This window comes from Nicotiana tomentosiformis, chromosome 5, assembly GCF_000390325.3.
Source record: "Nicotiana tomentosiformis chromosome 5, ASM39032v3, whole genome shotgun sequence".
NCBI classification, from domain to species: Eukaryota; Viridiplantae; Streptophyta; class Magnoliopsida; order Solanales; family Solanaceae; genus Nicotiana; species Nicotiana tomentosiformis.
The window spans coordinates 103882362-103907604 of record NC_090816.1 but is presented as its reverse complement, the minus strand read 5'-3'; the positions used below and the strand labels follow the sequence as shown (position 1 = coordinate 103907604).

Sequence of the window (25243 nt, the reverse complement as noted above, 5' to 3'; positions counted from 1 at the left end):
TAGTGATCAGATGTCGACTTATGTGTAAACGAGACCGGAATGGAGTTTTGATGATTCCAATAGTTCCGTACGGTGATTTTGGACTTAGGAGCGTGTCCAAAAATTTATTTGGAGGTCCGTAGTAGAATTAGGCTTGAAATGCCGAAAAATGAATTTTTGGAAAGTTTGACTGAGGGTTGACTTTTTGATATTGAGGTCGGAATATGATTCTGGAAATTTGAATAGGTCCGTAATGTAAAATGTGACTTGTGCAAAGTTTGAGGTCAATCGGACGTGATTTGATGTGTTTCGGCACAAGATATAGAATTTGAAGTTTCAAAGTTCAATTATTTCGAATTTAGGTGTGATTCGTTGTTTCAATGTTGTTATGTGGGTTTTGAGACCTTGAGTAGGTCCGTGTTATATTATGATACTTATTGGTATGTTCGGACGGGGTTCCGAGGGGCTCGGGACTTTATATTATGATACTTAATTTGAATAATTTTATAATCTATTCACTACGTACATGGGTATTTTATCTCTCTTATGCCTTAAGTATTATATTAAGGAGCTTATCCATTTTTTATGAGCCCTAGATTACTATTCTAGTAACTACTAATTACTTAATTAATTCAAAGGCCAACATGAGCCATTACTTGCACTAAGCCCTTACTTGCATTATGTGTTTGATTACCCGAAAAATGGATAGAGTTGAATTTATTCGTAGTTCTAAGGATACGTGGTATAACTTGTCACAAATCGGAAAGTAAGTAATAATATATTGACTGTATAAAGAATGAAATACAAACCAAACTGAGTGGAAAGCGGTTTATGAACAAGCAAGACGAAATATACAAAACCCAAAAAAGGATAATCTCTATATGAATATCAGTATGTCTTTCTCTGTGAATATCAATAATATGAGAGTGTATCAATGCCTTAATGTTGGATCCCCATACAGAAATAATAGCTATCCCTCTTATAGTGGAGGAATCCTACTTTAGATATAATTAAAAATACATAGTGGGGATCCCATGATATATTAGTTTTTCCCTAATTCCCGCCGAGATTCTCTTCCTTAGTGCGGTTGTAACGATTCTTGTCTCTTGGCTCGATCTTGATCGGACTTGGTATTGGTCAATTTTCAGGTTTAGAGCTCGATATTGGCTCGAGCTCGATATTGACTCAGGGCCCGGTATTGACTTTGACTCGGTATTGGTCGGTCTATGTCTCTTAAGCTCAATAACACAGCCTCACATCATAGTTCGATTTGAAATCAAGCTCGGTATTGACTTCAAGCCCGGTACTTAATCGGTCCCCAAAACTTGAGCTTGGTAACCTGGCTTCGAATCTCATCCCGATATTATGAAGATGACCTTCGGTCCATTATGTTCCAATCTTGACTAATCATGCGACGGTCGAAATCGGTTTTGATCGTATATAGTATTACTTGTTCAAGTCCCAATGTGCTCTCTTTTATGTGACGCTAATATGAATAAAATTAGAAACCTAAGATTTTTTCTAGAACCATCCCTTTAGAATAGTGTCCAAAGCCTCCTGGACTATAAGAAGGGATGGGTAGTTCTGAATTAAGACGTGATTTAGAATTAATTAGTGCGCTCTTAGGTTAACAACTTAAAAATAGTAATGAGGGTAGTTGGAGATGATACACAAATTGCTCGAATAGCCATTGCACTTTTAGCTGTAAAAATCTTAGCAGACTTTGCACGGGAGTTGATCCATTAAGTTTAAAATTTTAGGTCCCTTTAGCTAATTAATCATCCTTATATATTTCATTTGTATGCGGTAGCTAGATTTTGTTTTAATTTTGTGTGTTTTCAATTGTAATTATGTAACGGTGGTTGTTTTCCTTTCAATTAGTAACCTCACTTCTTCGGTTCTTTCGACTTCTTTTTCTTACTTGTACTTTTGTTGTCTAAAGTTGCTTTAAACAATTTTGTTTAATTATTATTTTTCAAATTTTCGTTCTTTTACTTTCTTTGTCACTTAGTACAATTAATGATTAGTGGCATATGTAACCACTTAGCTATTAACAATAATTAATCAATTTGCATGCTTAATCACTTAGTATACTTAATAACTCATATAATCCCACTTAGTTTAAAATTCTGTCGGGAACTATAGTTGTGGACCTCGGAGAGTGTCTGACACCTTCTATTCGAGGTAATTTGAACCTTTACCCGATCTTTGGTAGTGCAGACTAGTTCTAATCAGAGTTATTTGGAAATAGGTGCCTTAACGTACCTTAAAGTTGTTAGGTGGCTACTCTTCTCTTTTAATACCCATTAAAAGAGTTGTCACATGTCGAAACCCGCTTTCGCGAAAAAACAGGGCGCGACAGCATGGCGACTGTAACAACCCAACCGGTCATTTTGAGAGATCTAGTCCTGAACCCGTAATTTTTGCTTCCTCTAGTTCATTTGGTAGTTATGTGTGTAGACATGTAATTCTTGACCCTCCTCGAATTTGTTTTTCCTTTTAGTGCTTAGATGTTGGTTTTATATATAATAGTTATTTTTGACTATTTTTAACTTTTTACTTTATTTTATCTTTAAAATAAAAATTACATGAATATTTTCTTTTATTTTAGCTAATAAATATTTAGTCTAGTAATTTTTAGTTTATCTTACTTTGGATAAAATTAAAAATTACAAAATAAAAGTTAACGTAGTTGTTTCACCCTTTTTTATTTCATGTATTCATGTGATCACCCCATTCTCCCATTTAAATTTTTGTCCATTTTTGTAGTACATGCTCAAAATAATTGACAAGAGCACAAACACACGTCATTTTTTATTAGTGGGGGCCACCACTCATTTCTTTTGCCCAAGAATTTATCCATTTTAGAGAGGCACATAGATAAAGAATAGAGAGCAGAGAGAGGGAAAACAGATCTGAGGGGAGGATATAGATCTCGAAAGAAACAAAAGAAACAAAGAAGAAAACAGATGGAAAAGAATAGAGAGAGAACAAGGTGTGAGCAACGTGAGGATTAGATTTCAAGGAATTCTTCCTTTTCAGCTCGTCCGTTTCTTCTTTTTTCAATCCACCACCATAAACCCATCTTCTTCAGCCATAAAAACAATAACAAAAACAAACACCTGCTAACTTCCATTAAAACACCAATGAAATCCCAGCCATAACTCACCAACTACCATCCGCCATCCTCCATGAAAATCATGTAAAACTCTCCTTGAAACCCCAATAAAAAGCCATAGAAAAGCTGCTCAAAAACGACCTCAAAAAGCTCAAAGAACGAGCTGAAAATCTGGCTGAAAATACAGCCATGAACCTTCATTAACCACCAGTTAACACCACCAAAATGCAGCCGAAAACCTCAGTAAAACGTCACCCAAAACACCACCAAAACGTAGTCGAAAAACTCAGCAAAACATCACCCAAACCACCAATTTCCAGCAGCAAAAACGCTACAGAAAACGGCGAAAACCAGTTCTGAAAAACGACCTCAAGACACCGATGAAAACAGTCCTTAAAGCAGTCCTAAAATCAATTGCAAAACAGCTGAAAAATAGTTCCGAAATAGCCCTCCCCCAAAATGCCACCACAGGTTCTAGTCGTGCCGACGAGCAATTCGTTTGCAACTCCGAGAGGTTCTGGTTGAGTTTCTCCGGCTTGGTCATAGTCGTTGATTGCGTTTAGCTGCCAATTCATCGTAGCTAACGTGTACGCGGATGGAGTTTTTTTACCTTCAAATAAATAAACTCTTGGATCCTTAAGATACGAGGCTTTCGGAGGCCAATTCACGAGGCAAAGGCATAGCGGAGTAAAGAATTAACCGCTTTGAGGTAACTGACTTGTCTAGCTTATGTGAAAATTCTCCTTAGGATTAGTATTGATATGAAAATGTTGATATGTTGAAAGTCATGTACACGAGGTGACGAGTGTGTACACGAGCTAGAAGTGGAAGATTATGTCTTTAAATTATATAGAACACTGTTGCATATTAATTAAATTATTTTATTCGATTATTTTCATCATCATTGATCTATTTTTATATTTTAAATTTGCCTGTCATTTTTCCTGCTAATTGCTTTACCTGTTTAATTGAAACTATGTTTCTTTTATTTTGTGCTCAATATTTGAAAGTTGAATTTCTTAATTTAATTATTATTAATATGAAGTATTTGACATTTTTAAATTTGGTATTGAGGCAACGTGCTAAAAATTGTGAAATATTATTTTTGCTGAGTTATTCATTCCCAAATATTTTGTGGGATTTTTGTACTCATTGTGATTGAGCCATGAGCTCCTTATTGTGGAAAATGTTGTTGTTATTGATTTATTTTGGCAAGTCGAAATATTTGGGCACTTGAGGTGCAAATTGTGATATATTGTGATATTGATACGCATGTGGTGGTATAAGGTCTCGGTGTTGAAACGCATGCGGCGAGATATGGGCGGCTTGATACGCATGGTTAGTAAGGGAACTAGAAGTCATGCAGTATGATAAGGGTGGCTAAAACACGGGATGCTATTTCGAAAAAAATATTTTCTTTAAAATTAAATGTGAAGACTCCTGCGGTGATATAAGAAAAAGAATTATTGTGAATTTATTTATGATTTGGGACTATGAGGCAGTACCTCGGGAGTGCCTTTTTGATATTTCTCTATGGCTTCATTTGCTTTTGGTTATTTTGTGTTTTCCTTAAATATGAAAATTCTTGTTTTCCTTCTGTGAGGTATTATTTACCCTTATTTTGTATAGTTAAATTGTGGCATACTCCTTACTTAATTTATTCTCATTGGCACTATTATTATTATATAGTTAAACTTTTCACCATGTCTTTATTATTTCCATTAGGCCTAACCTGACCTCGTCACTACTCTACGGAGGCTAGGCTTGGCACTTACTAGGTACCGCTGTGGTGTACTCATACTACGCCCCTGCACATCTTTTTGTACAGATCCAGGTACTTCATATCAAACCAGATATCATTGAGCTAGCCGTACGCGGAGACTTCAAGGTATATCTGCCAGCATCTGCAGACCTCGGAGTCCCCCTCTATCCTTTTTATGTTGTTCTCCTTATTCTCTTTAGACTCTGATGCATAAAGACACTTAGTATTTCTCTTAGAAGCTTGTGCCTTATTTTTACTGGGTTTTGGGAGTTGTAACTATTTTGAATTATAGTTTTTATTTATTTCATATGTTGAGATTTGAGTTTCAGTTTTAGATTCTGTTATTCCGCACAATTGATAGGCTTACCTTGTCTTAGAGACTAGGTGCCACCACGACATCCTACGGAGAGAATTTTGGGTCATGACAAGTTGGTATCAGAGCTCTTGGTTCATAGGTGTTATGAGTCACAAGCAGGTTTAGTAGAGTCTCACGGATCGGTACGGAAACGTCTGTACTTATCTTCGGGATGCTATGGAACTGTTAGGAAAATATTCACTTCTTTGATTCCTTATCGTGTGCATTTGTTGACTTTGGAATTCCAAACTTTTGTATTTCTATTCTCTCACAGATGGTGAGAACATGCACCACTGGATCTGATGATCAGACACCCACGCCCCCTGTTGGAGCCGCAAGAGGCCGAAGGCCGGGCAGAGCCAGGGGCCGAGGAAGACCACGTGGTACAGCCAGAGCACCTGTACGAGATGCTGCAGAGGAACCACTAGTAGCTCCAGTAGAAGAGCAAGCACCTGAAACGCATGTTACTACTCCTGCACTTCAGGATACTCTTGCCTAGGTTTTGACCATGATTGGCACTCTAGCTTAGACAGGGTTGATTCCACTTTCTCCACCCATATCTCAGGCCGGGGAAGGAGTACAAACTCCCACTGCCCGTACCCTAGAGCCACAGGCCTAGGTTGACCATGCTCCAGAGGTTATACCAGTGCAGCCAGTTATCCCAGTTCAGCCCGAGGTTAGGGTAGCAGTTTCAGAGGGGGAGCAGCTCAGGCTCCCACTTTCAGCGGTTTGGCTTCAAAGGATGCTCAGGGTTTTCTTGAGGAATGTCATTGTATCCTCCGTACAATGGGTATTGTGGATTCTAGTGGGGTTTCTTTCACGGCATTCCAGCTTAGAGAAGCGGCCTACCAGTGGTGGCGGGCATATGAGTTGGATAGTCCGGCTGAGGCAGCTACTGTTCGAGAGCGGGTTTGTCGATTGATTGAGGGGCTCTGCCCTTATATCAGATTTAGTATGGCCCGAGAATTGGAGATGGACATCGCATACCAACATGTGGTGTCAATTGCTAGGATATTGAAGGGTATGCAGATCGGGAAGAGAGAAGAGAGGTGGTGTCTATTGTACCTCCTGCACGGGGCGCTTTCAGTGGTCTATCCACCCGATCATGCCCGAGCCAGTTTCAGCAGCCACGTCCTCCGAGGGCTTGTTTTGAGTGTGGTGACACTCGTCGTATAATGAGGGATTGCCCTAGATTTAGGAGGGGTGCACCTCCACAGATTTCTTAGGCCCCACAAATTCCACAGGGCCCACAGGCTTCTCAGGACAAGATTACTACACCAATTGCTACTTCACCTGCACAGCCAGCTAGAGGTGGAGGTCGTATAGGTAGAGGTCGCCCTAAAGGAGAGGGCAGGCTAGATATTATGCCCTTCCTGCTAGGACAGAGGCAGTTGCATCGAATTCTGTTATCACACGTATTAATCCAGTCTATCATAGAGATGTATCAGTCTTATTTGATCCAGGATCCACTTATTCTTATGTGTCATCTTATTTTACCCCATATCTGGGCGTATCCCATGATTCTTTGAGTTCTTCTGTTTATGTATCTACACCTGTGGGTAATTCTATTATTGTTGACCGCGTGTATCTGTCGTGTTTGATTGTTATTAGTGGTTTTGAGACTAGAGCTGATTTATTATTGCTCAGTATGGTGGATTTCGATATTATTTTGGGCATGGACTGATTGTCGCACTATCACATTATCCTTGATTGTTACGCCAAGACGATGACGTTGGCTATGCCAGGTCTACCACGACTATAGTGGAGAGGTACCTTGGATCATGTTCTTAGCAGGGTTGTTTCATTTCTTAAAGCTCAACCAATGGTTGAGAAGGGGTGTGATGCGTATCTGGTCTATGTGAGAGATGTTGATGTTGATATTCCTATCGTGGAGTCAGTTTCTATAGTAAGGGATTTTTCGGATGTATTTCCAGCAGATCTTCCGGGTATGCCACCCGACAGGGATATTGACTTTGACATTGATTTGTTACCGGGCACTCAGCCCATTTCTATTCCAACATACCGTATGGCCCCCGCAGAATTGAATGAATTAAAAGAGCAGTTACAAGAGCCGCTTGATAAAGGCTTCATTCAGCCCAGTGTATCGCCTTGGGGTTATGCTGTCTTATTTGTGAAGGAGAAGTATGGTTCAATACGGATGTATATTGATTACCGCCATTTGAACAAGGTTACAGTGAAGGACATGTATCCTTTGCCATGTATTGCTGACTTATTTGATCAGCTTCAAGGTGCCAGAGTGTTCTCTAAGATAGACTTACGTTCAGGCTATCATCAGTTGATGACTCGGGAGCCAGATATCCCGAAGACTGTCTTCAGGACTCGGTATGGTCATTATGAGTTCCTTGTAATGTCATTTGGGCTGACCAATGCCCCAGCAATATTTATGCACGTGATGAACAGTGTATTTCAGCCCTATCTTGACTCTTTCATCATTTTGGTTATTGACTACATCCTGGTGTACTCCCGGAGCCGGGAGGATCATGAACATCACCCGAGGACTGTGCTTCAGACTTTGAGAGAAAAGAAGTTGTATGTAAAATTTTTAAAGTGTGAATTCTAGCTTGATTCAGTAGGATTTTTGGGTCATGTGGTAACAAACAAGGGAATCCAGGTACATCCGAAGAAAATTAAATCAGTGCAGAGTTGGGCCAGACCGTCCGCAGCTATGGAGATCCGGAGTTTCCTTGGTTTGCATAGGTATTATCGCCGTTTTGTAGAGGGTTTCCCTTCTATTGCTGCACCTATGACCAAATTGACCCAGAAGGGTGCTCCATTCAGGTGGACCGAGGAATGTGAGAAAAGTTTTCAAATTCTCAAGACAGCTTTGATTACAGCCCCGATATTGGTATTACCCGCAGGTTCAGGGTCTTATACTGTGTAGTGTGATGCGTCGCACACACTACACAGTAGGCACACATAGCCTGCCCTGCATCCGTAATACAATGTCATCTCCAATAGTGACTTCTTTGGCATCACCGTGCTGAACTGTGTCCTTAAGGACAAGTAGATGGGGGTCATCATACTGACGCTCTCTGATACGATCATACAGAGAAGATTGAGAAACCACACAAGAAAAAATTCGGCTTGGCTCGGAACCATCCAATCTAACACACTCGTTGGCCAAGGCCTGAACATCCAAGGCTAAATGAATCTCTGCTACAGGTAATTATGCTAGGATGCTCAAACTCTCCGCCTTACGACTCAAGGTATCGGCCACCACATTGGCCTTTCCAGTATGATAAAGAATGGTGATATCATAATCCTTAAGCAACTCCAACCACCTCCGCTGTCGCAAATTAAGATCCTTTTGTTTAAACAGATGTTGTAGACTCCGGTGATCGGTATAAACCTCACAATGGACATCGTACAAAAAATGCCGCCAAATCTTCAAGGCATGAACAACAACTGCTAACTCAAGGTCATGGACCGAATAATTCTTCTCATGTACCTTTAACTGTCTGGATGCATAGGCAATCACCCTACCGTCTTGCATCAACACTGTGCCAAGATTGGTTTTACATATAATAGTTATTTTTGACTCTTTTTAACTTTTTACTTTATTTTATCTTTAAAATAAAAATTATATGAATATTTTCTTTTATTTTAGCTAATTAATATTTAGTCTAGCAATTTTTAGTTTGTCTTACTTTGGATAAAATTAAAAATCACAAAATAAAAGTTAACGTAGTTGTTTCACCCTTTTTTATTTCATGTATTCACGTGATCACCCCATTCTCCCATTTAAATTTTTGTCCATTTTTGTAGTACATGCTCAAAACAATTGACAAGAGCACAAACACACGTCATTTTTTATTAGTGGGGGACAACACTCATTTCTTTTGCCCAAGAATTTATCCATTTTAGAGAGGCACATAGATAAAGAATAGAGAGCAGAGAGGGGGAAAACAGATCTGAGGGGAGGATATAGATCTCGAAAGAAACAAAAGAAACAAAGAAGAAAACAGATGGAAAAGAATAGAGAGAGAACAAGGTGTGAGCAACGTGAGGATTAGATTTCAAGGAATTCTTCCTTTTCAGCTCGTCCGTTTCTTCTTTTTTCAATCCACCACCATAAACCCATCTTCTTCAGCCATAAAAACAATAACAAAAACAAATACCTGCTAACTTCCATTAAAATACTAATGAAATCCCAGCCATAACTCACCAACTACCATCCACCATCCTCCATGAAAACCATGTAAAACTCTCCTTGAAACCCCAATAAAAAGCCATAGAAAAGGTGCTCAAAAACGACCTCAAAAGGCTCAAAGAACGAGCTGAAAATCTGGCTGAAAATGCAGCCATGAACCTTCGTTAACCACCAGTTAACACTACCAAAACGCAGCCGAAAACCTCAGTAAAACGTCACCCAAAACACCACCAAAATGTAGCCGAAAAACTCAGCAAAACATCACCCAAACCACCAATTTCCAGCAGCAAAAACGCTACAGAAAACGGCGAAAACCAGTTCTGAAAAACGACCTCAAGACTCCGATGAAAATAGTCCTTACAGCAGTCCTAAAATCAATTGCGAAACAGCTGAAAAATAGTTCCGAAATAGCCCTCCCCCAAAACGCCACCACAGGGTCTAGTCAAGCCAACGAGCTGTCCGTTTGCAACTCCGAAAGGTTCTGGTCGAGCTTCTCCGGCGTGGTCATAGTCGTTTGTTGAGTTTAGCTGCCAATTCATCGTAGCTATATGTGGCTGTAGTTTTTTTCCTTTAAATAAATAAAAATCTCGGATCCTTAAGATACGAGGCTTTCGGAGGTCAATTCACGAGGAAAACGCATAGCGGAGTAAAGTATTACCCGATTCGAGATAAATGACTTGTCTAACCTTGTGTGGGGGAATTCCCCTTAGGATTGGTATTGATATGAAAATGTTAATGTATTGAAAGTCGTGTACTGGAAGTGACAAGTGTGTACACGTGCTAAAAGTGGAAGATTATATCTTTAAATTGTGTAGAGTATTGTTGCATATTAATTAAATTATTTTATTCGGTTATATTCATCATCATTGATCTATTTTTATATTTTAAATTTGTCTGTCATTTTTCTTGCTAATTGCTTTACCTGTTTAATTAAAACTGTGTTTCTTTTATTTTGTGCTCAATATTTGAAAGTTAAATTTCTTGATTTAATTATTATTAATATGAAGTATTTAACATTTTTAAATTTGGTATTGAGGCAACGTGCTAAAAATTGTGAAATATTATTTTTGCTGAGTTATTAATTCCCGAATATTTTGTGAGATTTTTTTACTCATTGTGATTGAGACATGAGCTCCTTATTGTGGAAAATATTATTGTTCTTGATTTATTTTGGCAAGTTGAAATATTTAGGCACTTGAAGTGTAAATTGTGATATATTGTGATATTGATACGCATGTGGTGGTATAAGGTCTGGGTGTTGAAACGCATGCGGCGAGATAAGGGAGGCTTGATACGCATGGCTAGTAGGGGAACTAGAAGTCATGCGGTGTGATAAGGGTGGCTAAAATGCGGGATGCTATTTCGGAAAAAATATTTTCTTTAAATTTAAATGTGAAGACTCCCTTGGTGATATAAGGAAAAGAATTATTGTGAATTTATTTATGATTTGGGACTACGAGGCGGTACCTCGGGAATGCCCTTGTTGATATTTCTCTATGGCTGCACTTGCTTTTGGTTATTTTGTATTTTTCTTAAATATGAAAATTCTTGTTTTCCTTCCGTGAGGTATTATTTGCCCTTATTTTGTGTAGTTAAATTGTGGCATACTCCTTACTTAATTTATTCTCATTTTTATTATTATTATTATTATTATTATTATTATTATATTGTTAAATTTTTCACCATGTCTTTTATTATTTCCAGTATGGCCTGACCTGACCTCGTCGCTACTCTACGGAGGTTAGGCCTGGCACTTATTGGGTACCGCTGCGGTGTACTCATACTACGCCTTTGCACATCTTTTTGTACAGATCAAGGTACTTCCTATCAAACCAGATATCATTGAGCTAGCCGTACGCGGAGATTTCAAGGTATATCTGCCAGCGTCCGCAGACCTCGGAGTCTCCCTCTATCCTTATTATGTCGTTCTCCTTATTCTCTTTAGACTCTGATACATAAAGATACTTAGTATTTCTCTTAGAAGCTTGTGACTTATTTCTACCGGGTTTTGGGAGTTGTAACTATTTTGAATTGCAGTTTTTATTTATTTCATATGTTAAGATTTGAGTTTCAGTTTTAGATTCCGTTATTCTGTATAATTGATAGGCTTATCTAGTTTTAGAGACTAGGTGTCATCACGACATCCTGCGGAGGGAATCTGGGACCGTTACAACGATTCTGCTGGGGATATTTAGGTTCTTACTATAACGTATTTTATTTCTATGTGGGATTTTCGTGTGGTTTCATTTCTTTTTAGATCAAATATTTATCTCCTTTTATTTGATTTACTTTCTTATTTTATTTGTTTACCTTTATATGTGTCTCATAATTTTACTGTTTTGTTTGTGACTATCTTTGAATACCCCCTCTTCATTCCCTTGGTTGTTTATTTTCCATAAATATCTTTAAGTAAATTTAGTTATTTTTTTTCATTATTTGTTTAATTCATATAATATTTTTATTTCTACTTACTTTCGTATATATCTTTGTTTGCTTGATGATTATATTTTAATTTACTCTTTATGTACATCCTCTTCCTCTTTCCCTTAATTGGTTATATTTCAATTACTATTCATTTTGCCTTTCTTGCACATCCTCTTTTTCTTAGTTGTCTATATTTTACATTAATTTTTATGAATATCCCCTTCCTCCTTCCATTATTTGTTTTCTTTGAAGCATGCTTTGTTTTTCATGTACATCCTCTCCCTCCTTCCCTTATTTGTTTATTTTTTAAATAAAAAAAATATTTGTTTTGCCTTCCATGCATATCCTACCCCTTTTCCTTTATTTGATAGATTGTGTATCTACTTGTTTTCTTAATTTTATTAGTTAACATCTTTTAACCATGTATTCTATCTTGTTTATTTTGTTTAAATTTTATTGATCACATTTACTTTACCTTTATCGCTTTCTTTAATTTAAACATTATTTTATCACTTTCTTTCAAATTGACTCCATGTCTAGTGCTATCAACTATATTTGTTATATGTTACCGTTTTGATAACTGTCATCCCATTCATATTTCATCCACTTGAAAATTTTTACACTGGCACACTTATAGTGGTTGCATGTTTTCACGGCCGTGCACTCTTAAAATTCTCTTTTAAGTGAAAGTTTTGTGGGTACATCGGTCAGCGGTGCGCCAATAGTCACAGACTTTCCACTCCCAAGTTGTCCACTTGGGAGAACCTTTAGTCTAGACAACCTACTCTTGTTCCATAGAGCCCAACCTGATATGATTTTTTTTTAGAGAAATCATATTTTCTATAAATCTAGGTAGACTTAATATCCTTGGTATATTAAGTCTGATAGTATGACTATGCCCGAGTCCAAAGGGGTCTACGACCCTAGAAGGATGTCATCATAATTTATTTATATTTTTTGAGGAATGGACGTGCCAATATACCGACTATTGTCTCTCGATTAATCATATTTAGGAGGGGTAAGACTAACTCATTCAAAGCATCTGTCTCTCGTGCCATCCCCATAACTACTTATTTGTATATTTATATGTGTATTTGTTTTCTTTGTTACATGTTTATATTTATTCGCTTGCTATTTATTTCAAAGTACTCAGGACCTATCCTCTCAAAATCACTCCATGCTTAACACGACAATTCTAGAATATTTCTTAGACTTCTATTCCTAGGCTAAAACTACGCAAAATCTTGAGCCTGAACAAGCTATTTTGCTATCCCACAGGCATAATTTTGTCCATTGATTGCATAACTGATCTATCATTATCATCAGTCATAGTTAATAACATTGTTTCTTTGCAAACGATGTTTCATCTCAGTCCAGATCATGCTTAGGGCTATCATTTGATTAATATCATTTCTTGATATTCGTTTCACATCCCAACTTATGAAATACTCGAGCCATATAAAACCCTATTAACTTTGGTTCTTCTGACTCTTTCCAAATTGGCATAATATTTTATTTCAAAAGATAGGATACTTCTCTTATTTATGCAATTAATCTCCGCTTTGTCAGAGTACAACTCTACCTTTTAGTCAAATGCAACCTAATCTAGTTCATACATTATGGTCTTATTTCTTGCATATCATGCACCATATTTACATGACATTTGAAGCCCAAGTAGGTTAGACTTTTGCATTTGCTTTCGGCACTTCGTTTGCTAAACTCTATGTAACGACCCGACTGGTCGTTTGCTAAACTCTGTGTAACGACCATTTCCTGCTCTATTTGTGCTTTATAGCTGTACTATGACCTATCGGATTAGTTAGTTTGGATCCAGAGATATTTCGGAATGAATTGAGACACTTAGTCTCACAATGAAAAGGTTAAGTTGGAAAAATTGATCGGATATTGATTTATGTGTAAACGACCTCGGATTTAAATTCTAATATTTTCAGTAGCTCCGTATGGTAATTTTGGACTTAGGAACATGTCCGAAAAATTATTTGGAGGTTCGTAGTGGAATTTGGCTTGAAATGACGAAAGTTAAATTTTTGAGAAGTTTGACAGGGGGGTTGACTTTTTAATATCGGAGTCGAAATCCAATTCTAGAAATTGGAATAGCTTCGATATGACATTTATGTCTTGTGTACAAAATTTGAAGTCATTACGAAATAATTTGATGAGTTTCGGCACAAGATATAGAATTTGAAAGTTCAAAGTTCAAAGATTTTGATTTGAGGTATGATTTGTCGTTTTGATATTGTTAGGTGTGATTTGAGGCCTCGAGTAGGTCCGTATTATATTACGGGACTTGTTGATATGTTCGGACGGGGTCCCGAGGGGCTCGGGCGTATTTCAGATTGATTTCGGATAATTTTTCTTCATATTGTTATTGTTGGTTGCTGCTGGTTCTGGTGTGACCGCACCTGCGGCTGGTTTGCGCAGGTGTGATGGTCGCAGAAGTGACAGAGAAGGCGCAGGAGCGAAGTGCGCAGAAATGACCCAACGCGCGCAGAAGCACGACCGCAAATGCGGTTTGCATTCCGCAGAAGCGCCCACACTCACAGATGCGAGGTCCGTCCTCAGAAGCGAGGGTCGCAGATGCGACCTCTTGTCCGCATATGCAAAGACGCTGGGCAGAAGCTTTAAATCGTGGGTTTTGGTCTCTTTCTTCATTTTTCGGATTTTGGAGCTCGGTTTGGGCAATTTTGGAGAGGAACGTCTCCACATAACTTGGGGTAAGTATTCTTAACTCCCTTGTGATTATATTCATGAATTAATATTCATTTTCGGTTTTAGATTATTGATTTTTCAAGAGAAATTGGAAGAATTTTCTATAATTTCATAAAATGAATTTCCAAGATTTGAACATCGATTCGGAGTCGGATTTGAGTGAAATTAGTATGGTTGAACTTGTAATTGGATGGGTTGTCAGAATTTATGAGTTTCGTCGGATTTCGAGACATGGGCCCCACAGGCGATTTTTGAGTGCAATTTTGGATTTTGTGGAAAAATTAGTATTTTGATATGGGATTAATTTCTATGATTTGTGTGGACTGAATCAAATTAATTGTGACTAGATTCGAGTTGTTTAGATGTTGATACGCACAGAATGAAATTTCTTGAGCATTGTTGAGCTTGCTCGACATTGGATTCGTCTTGTTCGAGGTAAGTAACTCTTCTGATCTTGGAGCTGAGGGTATGAACCCTGACTATAAGTGTTATGTGCTTGGTGTTGAGGTAACACACATGCTAGGTGACGGGCGTATGGGTGTGCACCGTGTGAACTGTAACTCAGTTATTTCTGTGGTACTGTGTAGTTACCTGAACTTATATGTAATCATGAAATCTCTACGTACTAGAGTTATCGAGCTGTGATTCATGTTATAGGCCATGTCTAGTCTACATGTTTATTCTGTTGGGACCCATTAAGGTCATTACTATTGTTGAGTAATTTGTTTACATTGCAATGTCATACTCAGTCATATTCCTTTCATTGCATATCATATCTCAGTCTCTGTTGTTATTTATTGATACATCATATCATCATTTTTGGGCTACTTCATATCATTGTGAGCCCGAGAGACTAGAGAGGTTGATGACTGAGTAAGGTCATGGGCCTGATTTTGAAATATTGATACTATGGCACGTGAGTTGTCCGTGCGGTTTATAGTGCTTGGTCTGAAGGAGCCCCTCCAGAGTCTGCACACACCCCCTCCCCTCAGTGAGTGCGGTTGATTTATATTGAGGGATGGATCTTCCCTGGACATGGATCTTGTCCGAAGCATTTATATCTTTTGAATGATCTTCCCCACGGGTTGGATTGGCCTTACTCGGTACTGAGTGACTGATGATCAGTCGATGTGTATATTCCGGGATGGATCTTCCCTGGGCCTGATTGGCCATATACAGTACTGAGTGATTGAGCATGATAAGTGGAATGTGTGAGACACTGAGATTGAGTACTCTGAGAGTGTGAGTACATGAGTTCATCTCTGAGATACATTGCATTAACATGCATATATGACATACATGCATAGAGATGTATTTTCCTCATGTTGTACAGTATCACGACATTCATGACTTCTCACACATATTAGTATATGGGCATAGTGATGCATTTTTCATTGGAAATCTGGCAAGAAAATAAAACATCTTATTTATTGTGGAAAGGATTTTTGGGAAAATTATGGTTTTCAAACTTACTCATATTTATTGCAACATTGGTAAATGATTTGGGGTTTTCACTGATATACTTGAAAGGCAGAACTATTTTTAGAATCATGATTTAAGCTGAGCATTTTATGTCTGAGTTATTTCTTATATTACTTGCTTTATGTTGTTATGAACTGTTGTTGGTTATGGGAGTTGAACTCTGATCTTGGTACAAGATCGTCACTACTTTCAACCTAAGGTTAGGTTTGTTACTTATTTAGATCATGGGGTCACTTGTACTCATACTATACTTCTACACCTTGCGTGCAGATGTTGGCTGTTGATGTTGATGTGCTCGACGGGAGCTGGAATTGAAGACGTACCTGCGTTCCGGTTGTAGTTGCCTCTTGTTCATGGTAGCCTTAGTTTTATAAAAATCTGTTTATGTACATTTCGAATAGATGATGTATTTATTTCATACCAGCTTTGTAAATTCTAATCTTAGAAGCTCATGATTTGTACTACCAGTCCTTGGGAAATGTAAAGACTTAGATATTTTCTTTTGCTTAACTGTCTTGTTAAATTACATTGGAATTGGATAGTTGATAATTGGCTTACCTAACGGGTTGAGTTAGGTGCCATCACAGCTAGTTGGAATTTGGGTCATGACGAGGTGGTATCAGAGCTCTAGGTTCATAGGTTCTACAAGTCATGAGCAAGTGTCTAGTAGAGTCTTGCATATCGGTATGATGACGTCCATACTTATCTTCGAGAGGATACAGAGAATTTAGGATAATTCCCCATCTTTCTTTCCTTAGTGTGCGAAGTTGATTCATCTTAAAACATAACTTTTTGAATTCCTTTCACGCATTCATGTGCGCATGTGAGCGCTCGATTTCAGTTGTGCATCGCCGGCTTGTGATTCTATGAACGAGGTTCAAGATGTGTATTCTGTGTTTTGGTGATAGGCCAGTCTGGAGGACTTGAGGCCATGTTTATACCGCAGCTTAGACTCGGTAGCTTCAGTTGTAACTTGTACATTCGGACTCATATGCCCGGTAATATCCTTACGAGTGAAATTTATGGCTCGATTAGCGGTGGAATGGTTTTATGATGAGTATGATGTAACTGCGGGGTGTGTTAAGACGATTTGAATGTGACGAGAAGTTTTTCCTTGAAATGTAAAGGAAAGGCCATTGGTTGCTTGATTTTAGTTTTGATGTGACGTACAGTCTCGAGTATGAATGTTTTGAAGGATCTTTCACGTTAAATTTTGGGATAAATTAAATTCTCATGTTTGGTTAATGAGTTTGGACTCAGATAGACTAAGTGATTGCATAGTAATTGTGACTCGAAAGGGTATAACAAAATACCAATTTTAGGCTAAACAGGTGGGTTATCTTCTGTGGGGTAATCTACGTAGGTGTGTTCCTTACAACGTGAGTGGAGAGTTTCTTTCCTGCCAGCGGGGCGTATGTGTTGATATTTGAATTTGAATCTGGTTGAGAAAGTTGACTTGAGTGTTAAGAGAATGAATGCGCTTAGCGGACGATTGAGGTATTTTTATGGTTGGCGTTGTATGAGCTTGAGAAGAATTTTCGTTGAACTGACTACAGTATTATAGTAGTAATAAAGTATGGGTATTGTGAGTTATTGTGTGTTTTAATCTATGGCTTTGGGCCAAGTGGGGAATCCTGCTATTGACAATTCAATTCATGGTTATATGTTAAATTTTAGTTTTGGTCTGAGGCATACTTGTGGATTAATTATGACTTGTAGAGGTTGAGATCAAGGATGACTCGAGTACTGAAATTCCTAAATACTGGTTATATTACGCTTTATGAGTATATGAAAGTAATGGAATGATTAAGTTGTTATTTTGAAGGATGTAGTGCGCATGAAGTATGAATTTGATTGGTGGTGTTAAGGCAGGGTTACTTCTTTGGCTGTTGTTGTGCTAATAGGGCATGTATCTTTCTGTCCATTTGGGCGGTGCAATTTAGATTTGAGCAAAGTGGGTGACTCTCGAGAAGGTACTAATGGATTCAAAAATGTATAGGTGGCAATTGAAAATTTTTTGGATTCATATATCGCTAGAATCAGTTATTTACATTGGATGGTGTCGGGGCTTGCGGTAATTCTGTATGATTATGGATTCTATATTTCAGTATAAGAAAAGGGAAAAGGAATAATTTTAAATTCACATAAGGTCTTTCAGAGTGAGTGTCTTGGTTGTGGTGCTTTTGGGGTACTTAAGAGAGAATTCAGCGGCTTATGGGCCTTAGGGCGTTGTGGTTCTATGCTAGGGTTGTGGTTAAACATCGTGGTGTTTTAGCAAGGAGAATTATCAATTTGAAGACAAATTCGAAAAGGGCTCGGAGAAATAGGACAGCTTGGTAGTAGGTTGGATCAGTATGGTAATGGATATGATCGGTTCTTGGGGTGCTTATGATGTGGGGGGTTCTATAGGTGCTTTGTGGCAATACTCTTGGGTTTGGCAACCTACGCGGCTTGGTTGAGTTAGAGAGATTCAGTTCTGATGGCTTGATTATGTGCAAATGGATTCCAAAGTATTCTTGATGGTTTCTACCATGGTTTGAACCGGATATTTTATACCGGTGTGGGGAACGTGTTATGTATTATGATTTTCTCCTGAAAAGAAGCAAGAGGAAGGATTTTAACTGATCGAGTATGTAATTTACTGGCGACTCAAAGTGTTAATGAGGTTCTTGTGTTTTCATGTAATGGCCTAATAGAGGCGGCGCGTGGAGTGAGACTGAGATTTGCAGGTTCAAGTATACGGTTTAGTTTTGAAGGGGAGGTCATAAATTCTTAGATGGCATGGACGGTTTTCGATGTTTAGATGAATGTTATAACTATTCGGTATTGCGTGAGTAGAGTGTACATTTCAGAAGGCACACTATGTTTTGAATTACAGATATTTTATATGTAATGCGGCACTCTCCTAGTTGATCGACTGTTGATTTAAGATGTTGTTATGTGGTACGAAAGAATGGGAGAAGTATTCCTCGTGGGATGATCGTGTATGAGAGATGGGTTAGACATTCAGGCGGTGGAAATGGGATCATAAATGGTGATTCGTATGTTCTATGGATTTGGAGACTGGGAGTTTTTAGGATGAGATTGTTTCATGGTTGGGGACTATGAAGTCGTGGCCGAGCTAGCCAGATGATAGTATATATTATGATTCCGTCATTGTGGATTTTTGAAGGGTTATTTATCTATTTGTTGATTTGGGGGTCCATTGGTATGCCCAATTAGGATGTGTATTCTACACCGAGTCGGATTGGTTGGCTCCATACTACTATTGTTGAGGGATGTGCCATTCGATTGATGTTGAGCTTATTTGTGTTCTGAAATGATCTGTGAGTTACTCTTTTATGCTATGAGGAGTTGTGATTTGTTGGTTATATGCACACATGGTGTGGTTCTATTGGGGGCCTTATAGCGGAATTTGAGCGAGGTGAGTATTTGGGTATTGCATGATTGATTACGTATTGGCTAGGTTCTTTCAGGTTTTGTGTGGCATTGTGTCATTTACCCCTTTGTGGTTATTGATTTTGAGCAGGGTGGCTCAAGGTATTTAATATGGACCAGCGTTTAGATGGGGTCACGCATTGCAGCAGAGTTATGTTAAGGTATGAACCTTGTGGTAGAATCGTGTGATGGTTCTACGGTGTGTGATGGATTTTTAGCATTTCTTTGTGGCGGTACTTGTTAATCTTGTGAGTAGTTCTCTCATTTGAGTCATTTATTTTTTCATGACTGAGTACATTTGAATTGTTGCGTATTGGCACACAGATGGCACGGCTTGTGGATCTGAGTTATATTGGTGTGGCATGTCTGTGGGATAGTTATGTTTAATAATATAAGGTCATTGAACCTAGAATGGGTACTATCAGGTTCGATTACGGTATATTAGAGAGGATAATATTGAAATTCTGTGTAGAAAGTGATTATGGTTCTGGTTGGGGTAAGAGAGCTCCATGACTTATTGATCTGATGAGGGGTCATGAGATTTCTGCGTGTTTCTTTCATTATCAGCAGTGTACAAAGGTTTTGGAATGAGGTTTTGTGGGTATGGGGCTTAATACTAGTACTAGGTTGGTTTTGAGTAGTTACTGTGATCAGGAATGGTGCTTCAAGTATGAGAGTTGTGTAATATGTTATGTGATTACATGGAGTTATGGTTATGGCTTGATACAGTTTGTTCAGACTTATATAGTGTGTAGATGTGAGATTCGGGTCTTGAAAGAGAAATTCTAAATGTTGGAAATTGAATTCCAAGGTTATGGGCTAAGGTTGAATTAATGATTTTCAGTTATGTTGTGTTGTCAGGCCTACATAGAATAGGGTGAGGTGGGATCACCCCCCGGGTACGTGCGTGGTAAGATGGAATAGTGATTTGATGGCTTGGAAATAACTCTTGGCATGTTCGAAGACGAACGTATGCTTAAGTGGGGGAGAATGTAACGACCTGGCCGGTCATTTTGAGTATTACAGACATGTTTTCCCATTTACTACTCTATCTATTCTTTATAGTTGTATTATGACCTATCAAATTAGTTAGTTCGGGTCCGGAGAGATTTCGGAATGAATTGAGACACTTAGTCTCACAATGAAAAGCTTAAGTTCGAAAAGTCGACTAGATTTTAATTTATGTGTAAACGACATGGGATTTGAATTTTGATGTTTCCAGTAGCTCCGTATGGTGATTTTGGACTTAGAAGCGTGTCTGGAAAATAATTTGGAGGTCCGTAGTGGAATATGGCTTGAAATGGCGAAAGTTAAATTTTTGGGAAGTTTGACCGGGGGTTGACTTTTTGATATCGGAGTCAAAATCCGATTCTAGAAATCGGAATAGCTTCGTTATGCCATTTATGACTTGTGTACAAAATTTGAAGTCATTACAAATTAATTTGATGTATTTCGGCACAAGATATAGAATTTGAAAGTTCAAAGTTCATAGATTTTGATTTGAGGTGTGATTCGTCGTTTGATGTTGTTAGGTGTGATTTGAGGCCTCGAGTAGGTTCGTATTATGTTATGAGACTTGTTGGTATATTAGGATGGGGTCCCGGGGGGCTCGGGCGTGTTTCAGATTGATTTCGGATCATTTTTCTTCATATTGTTATTGCTAGTTGCTGTTGGTTCTGGTGTGACCGCACATACGGCTGGTTTGCGCAGGTGCGATGGTCGCAGAAGTGACCGAGAAGTCGCAGGAGCGAAGTGCGCAGAAGAAGCCCAATGCGCGCAAAAGCGCGAACGCAAATGCGGTTTGCGCTCCGCAGAAGCACCCACACTCGCAGATGAGAGGTTTGTCCGCAGAAGTGAGGGTCGCAGATGGGACCTCTTGTCCGCAGATGCGAAGACGCTGGGCAGAAGCTTTAAATCGTGGGTTTTGTTCTCTTTCTTCATTTTCTGGATTTTGGAGCTCGGTTTGGGCGATTTTGGAGAGGAATGTTTCCACACAACTTGGGGTAAGTGTTCTTAACTCCCTTGTGATTATATTCTATGAATTAATATTCGTTTTCGGTGTTAGATTATTGATTTTTCAAGAGAAATCGGAGGAATTTTCTATAATTTCATAAAATAAATTTCCAAGATTTGAACATCTATTCGGAGTCGGATTTGACTGAAATTAGTATGGTTGAACTTGTAATTGGATGGGTTATCGGATTTTGTGGGTTTCGTCGGATTGCTAGACATGGGGCCCACAGGCGATTTTTTAGTGTAATTTTGGATTTTGTGGGAAAATTAGTATTTTGATATGGGATTAATTCCTATGATTTGTGTGGACTGAATCAAATTAATTATGACTAGATTCGAGTTGTTCAGAAGTTGATACGCACAGAATGAAATTTCTTGAGCATTGTTGAGCTTGCTCGACATTGGATTCGTCTTGTTCGAGGTAAGTAACTCTTCTAATCTTGGAGCTGAGGGTATGAACCCTGACTATAAGTGTTATGTGTTTGGTGTTGAGGTGACGCACATGCTAGGTGACGGGCGTGTGGGTATGCACCTTATGAACGGTAACTCCGTTATTGTTGTGGTACTATGTAGTTACCTGAACTTATATGTAATCATGAAATCTCTACGTACTAGAGTTATTGAGGTGTGATTCATGTTAGAGGCCATGTCTAGGCTACATGTTTATTCTGTTGGGACCTATTGAGGTCATTACTACTATTGAGTAATTTGTTTACATTGCAATGTCATACTCAGTCATATTCTTTTCATTGCATATCATATCTCAGTCTTTATTGTTATTTATTAATACATCATATCATCGTTTTTGGGCTAGTTCATGTCATTGTGATCTCGAGAGACTGGAGAGGTTGATGACTGAGTGAGGCCGTGGGCCTGATTTTAAAATATTGATACTATGGCACGTGAGTTGTCTGTGCGGTTTATAGCGCTTGGGCTGAAGGAGCCCCTCCAGAGCCTGCACCCCCCAAAGAGTGAGTGTGGTTGATTTATATTGTGGGATAGATCTTCCCTAGACATGGATCTTGTCCGAAGCATTTATACCTGGGGATGGATCTTCCCCACGGGCTGGATTGGCCCTACTCGGTACTGAGTAACTGATGATCAGTCGATATGTATATTCCGGGATGGATCTTCCCTGGGCCGGATTGACCATATACATTACCAAGTGATTAAGCATGATAAGTGGAATGTGTGAGACACTGAGATTGAGTACTCTGAGAGTGTAAGTATATGAGTTCATCTCTGAGATACATTGTATTAACATGCACACATGACATACATGCATAGAGATGTATTTTCCTCATGTTGTACAGTCTCACGTCATTCATGACTTCTCACACATATTGGTATATGGGCATAGTGATGCATTTTTCACTGGATATCTGGAAAGAAAATGAAACATCTTATTTATTGTGGAAAGAAGTTTTGGGAAAATTACGATTTTCAAACTTACTCATATTTATTGTAACTTTGGTAAATGATTTGGGGGGTTTACTGATATACTTGAAAAGCAGAACTATTTTCAGAAATCATGATTTAAGCTGAGCATTTTATCTCTGAGTTATTTCTTGTATTACTTGCTTTATGTTGTTATGAACTATTGTTGGTTATGGGAGTTGAACTCTGATCTTGGTACAAGCTTGTCACTACTTTCAACCTAAGGTTAGGTTTGTTACTTATTTAATACATGGGGTCGGTTGTACTCATACTATACTTTTGCACCTTGCGTGCAGATGTTGGCTGCTGATGTTGATGTGCTAGACGGGAGCTGGAATTGAAGATGTACCTGCGTTCCGGTTGTAGTTGCCTCTTGTTCATGGTAGCCTTAGTTTTATAAAAATCTATTTATGTACATTTCGAACAGATGATGTATTTATTTCATACCAGCTTTGTAAATTCTAATCTTAGAAGCTCATGATTTGTACTACCAGTCCTTGGGAATGTAAAAACTTAGATGTTTTCTTTTGCTTAATTGTCTTTTTAAATTACATTTTAATTGGATAGTTGATAATTGGCTTACCTAACGGGTTGAGTTAGGTGCCATCACGGCTAGTTGCATTTTGGGTCGTGACACTTTGAAATATTCGCATGAGTCCCAGATCATTGAGATTAATCTCTGAAATAATGGTTTGTTGTCTTTTCAGTACCCCCTCTCACAAAAGATAATTATGAGAAATGGTGTCTACGCATGAAAGCCATTCTTGGCTCCCAAGATGTGTGGAAAATTGTTGACAGAGGGTATACAAAACCCGATAACGAGGAAGCTCTGCCTCAAAATAAAAAAGATGTCTTGGCAAAGTCAAGAAAGAAGGATCAACAAGCTCTCACACTCATCCACCAATGTTTGGATGATGTCATATTTGAGAAGGTGGCAGATGCTACCACCTCAAACGAAGCTTGGGAGATTTTACAAAATTCTTTCCAAGTAGTTGATAAGGTGAGGAAGGTAAATCTTCAATCTCTAAGGGCTGATTTTTATGTTTTAAAAATAAAAGAATCTGAATGCATTTCGGATTATTGTTCAAAAGTGAAGGTTGTTGTGAATCAATTAAGAGGATACGGGGAGGACATAGAAGATATCCGTGTGGTAAAAAAGATCATTCGCACTTTAACACCTAAATTTGATTTTGTGGTGTGTGCTTGAGGATTCTAAAGATCTAGACTCTATGATGGTTGAGCAATTTGAGGGTTCTTTACAGGCTCATGAAGAAAAGATCAAGATAAGACAAGAAGTGCCATAGGAGCAACTTCTTAAAACTCAAGCATCCTTTAAGGATTATGGAGGTGAAAAAAGCTATCGAGGGAACAGACGAGATTGTGGCGGTCATGGAAGAGGAATAAGTAATGGTAACAATTTCAACAATGAAGTTAAAATCCACCAAACATTCAGATGTCGTGGTTGTGGACAAAGAGGAAGAAGAGACCGCGGCTACTATCAAGAAAATAATAGATCAAAGTATGACAAATCAAAAATTGAGTGTTATAATTGTTATAAATTTGGCCATAACTCTTGGGAATGTCGTAGCGGTGTTGAAGAGAAAGCTAACCTTGTTAATGATAAGAAAGAAGATGATGAGTCAACAGTATTATTGGCACTCAAAGAAGAAGACATGGATGATTGCAGCTCGTGGTATTTGGACAATGGAGCAAGAAATCCTATGTGTGGATGCAAAGAGAAGTTCGTGGAGATCAATAAGATGGTGAGAGGTAATGTGTCTTTTGGAGATACCTCAAAGATTCAAATCGAAGGGATAAGTACGATTCTGATATCCTATAAAAATGATGACCGCAAGTTAATTCAAGATGTTTATTATGTACCAAAATTAAAAAGTAATATTTTGAGTTTGGGCCAACTTCTTGAAAAGGAATATGAGATCCACATGAAAAATATGCATCTTTGGATTAGAGATTCAAGTGGAATTCTAATTGTTAAAGTTCATATGACAAAGAATAGATTATTTTATATGAATCTTAATACAATTGATGCAAAGTGTTTGAAAACTAATGTGCAAGATGAATCATGATGTTGGCACATGCGATTTGGGCACATAAATTTTGAAGCACTCAAATCAATGGGACAAAAGAACATGGTGCATGGCATACCATCAATCAACCATCCCAATCAATTTTGTGAAGCTTGTATTCTTGGAAAACATGCAAGGAGATGTTTTCCAAAGGAGTTCATGTCAAGAGAAACCAAACCACTCCAACTTGTTCACACTTATGTATGTGCGCCAAACAATTCACCTTCCTTTGGTAAAAGTAAATACT

At 38.3% G+C, this 25243-nt stretch overlaps 1 protein-coding gene and 1 long non-coding RNA gene across 2 annotated transcripts; both read left to right on the top strand.

Annotated features, from left to right (window-relative positions):
* Window positions 1-2752: 2752 nt before the first annotated feature.
* LOC138891821 (uncharacterized) lies at window positions 2753-5187 on the top strand. Its single transcript, XR_011408154.1, has 2 exons — window positions 2753-3806; window positions 4823-5187. It is a non-coding gene; the product is annotated as an uncharacterized lncRNA (long non-coding RNA).
* Window positions 5188-7036: 1849 nt separating this feature from the next.
* Window positions 7037-24996, top strand: LOC138892922 (uncharacterized). The gene is made up of 3 exons (XM_070176678.1): window positions 7037-7463; window positions 23617-23918; window positions 24247-24996. Exons 1-3 carry the CDS (start codon window positions 7037-7039, stop codon window positions 24994-24996), a joined length of 1479 nt encoding a protein of 492 aa, XP_070032779.1.
* The last annotated feature ends 247 nt before the right edge of the window (window positions 24997-25243 follow it).